General features: G+C 43.1%; 1 protein-coding gene across 1 annotated transcript; it reads right to left on the bottom strand.

Moving 5' to 3' along the window:
* Window positions 1-358: 358 nt before the first annotated feature.
* Window positions 359-911, bottom strand: LOC131225736 (nuclear transcription factor Y subunit C-3-like). Its single transcript, XM_058221326.1, has one exon. It carries the CDS (start codon window positions 766-768, stop codon window positions 421-423), a length of 348 nt encoding a protein of 115 aa, XP_058077309.1. The 5' UTR covers window positions 769-911; the 3' UTR covers window positions 359-420.
* Between the last annotated feature and the right edge of the window lie 604 nt (window positions 912-1,515).

The raw sequence follows: 1,515 nt of genomic DNA, 5'->3' as shown, positions 1-1,515 counted from the left end.
TAAATCTAATTCAAATTAAATTGTTCAAATTAGGAGACCCACTTTAGATGTATCATGAACAAGATTTAGCTTATTTGTTCATCTGACCATTGGTTTGATGAACATATATTAGACGGCTATAAATGAAAATTACCCAATGGTCGATCGTAGTCCATCAAACAAGCATCCTTGAATCAGAGGTTAGGATTTCTAAACCAATCTGATCTTGGGCCACGTTAGGTTTCACAATTTAGTCACTAGTTAATGTATGCCACGTGAAAATTTCTGAGTATGTGCATATCAAGTGTCATACTTGCCAGAGCATAAAATAAGATATAGATATATAGATAGATAGATAGAGAGAGAGAGAGAGAGAGAGAGAGAGAGAGAGAGAGAGAGAGAGAGAGAGAGAGAGAGAGAGAGAGGTGTAGGTTTTCATTTTCATGTTTCCATTTCTGCGGGAGCTGGTCCACGGCTACCGGAATCTGACACCATCTGAACGAGGAAGTCAAAGATATCCGTTGCGATGACGGCGGCGGTAATGTCGTCTTTGTGGAGCGTCCGTCGCTTGCTTTGGAGCGTCACCATCCAAGATCTCAACGTCAGCTCCTCTATGAAGAGCTCGCACGCTTTTGAAAAGACGATTGGCGCCTCGCCGGAGATCATCTTCACATCCTCCCCTGATTTCTTCATTATCTTCTTTATCCTAGCCAGCGGCAGCGAGTGGGGCCCGGTCCTACCCGATATCCCACCCGATAGAAGACCCGAATACGTACCCGCCTGCCTCATCTCTTACGTGTACGTAAAAATACGTGTGTGTATGTGTATGTACGTGACTGTTTCTGAGTTTACACGTGTGGGTGTGTCACGTTTTTGTGCATGCATGCACGTGTCTGTGTATGCGTACGTGTGTGAAGGGAGAAAGAGAGGGATTTGAGAGATTGTTTTGAGAGAATGGAGAGTGTTGTTGAGTTCTTCTTATAGGAAAGTGGGATGGAGAAATCATGCAGCCGGCCATGGCCCATTCCTGCTCGGGCCGGCAAGATCCGAATACAATATTCAAAATTACGAAAATGGCCTTACTTATTTTTATTATTTATTATCATTATTTTTTTGTCATGTTCACATTCATGGGATGTATGTGAACTTTCACATTTGTATGTTCCTTGTGTTGAATATCCTGATCTTGCATAAGGTGGGCCATACCATGAAAATCGGGCTGATCTGATTGTTAGGTGGGCCCGACTTCCATTGATTCATATCATTGGCTGTCGGTTGATTTGGATGGTGTGGGAGGGTTGAATGGACAACAGGTCTGATTTTCGGTACATTTGATCTTTCAAATGTGGCCCACCATTTGTATGGCTCGGATTTTGAATACATATTCCATGTTGGTGGGAAATCTGGGGCTGAATGTGAACTTTCCCATACGTAGGATGTATGTGATGATTTCTCGAGGTACGGCAGTGCGGCAACGTACCTGTGATTGCTAATAAAACTAACTTGGACGTATAAAAGATCTCTACCGTACATGTG

The sequence above is a fragment of the Magnolia sinica genome, chromosome 14 (genome assembly GCF_029962835.1).
Source record: "Magnolia sinica isolate HGM2019 chromosome 14, MsV1, whole genome shotgun sequence".
NCBI classification, from domain to species: domain Eukaryota; kingdom Viridiplantae; phylum Streptophyta; class Magnoliopsida; order Magnoliales; family Magnoliaceae; genus Magnolia; species Magnolia sinica.
The sequence above is the reverse complement of the archived record's forward strand: the minus strand, read 5'-3'. Positions and strand labels throughout refer to the sequence as shown.

Coding starts and splice junctions, on each gene's coding strand:
- LOC131225736 (XM_058221326.1), bottom strand. CDS start 768: ATGAGGCAGGCGGGTACGTATTCGGGTCTTCTATCGGGTGGGATATCG.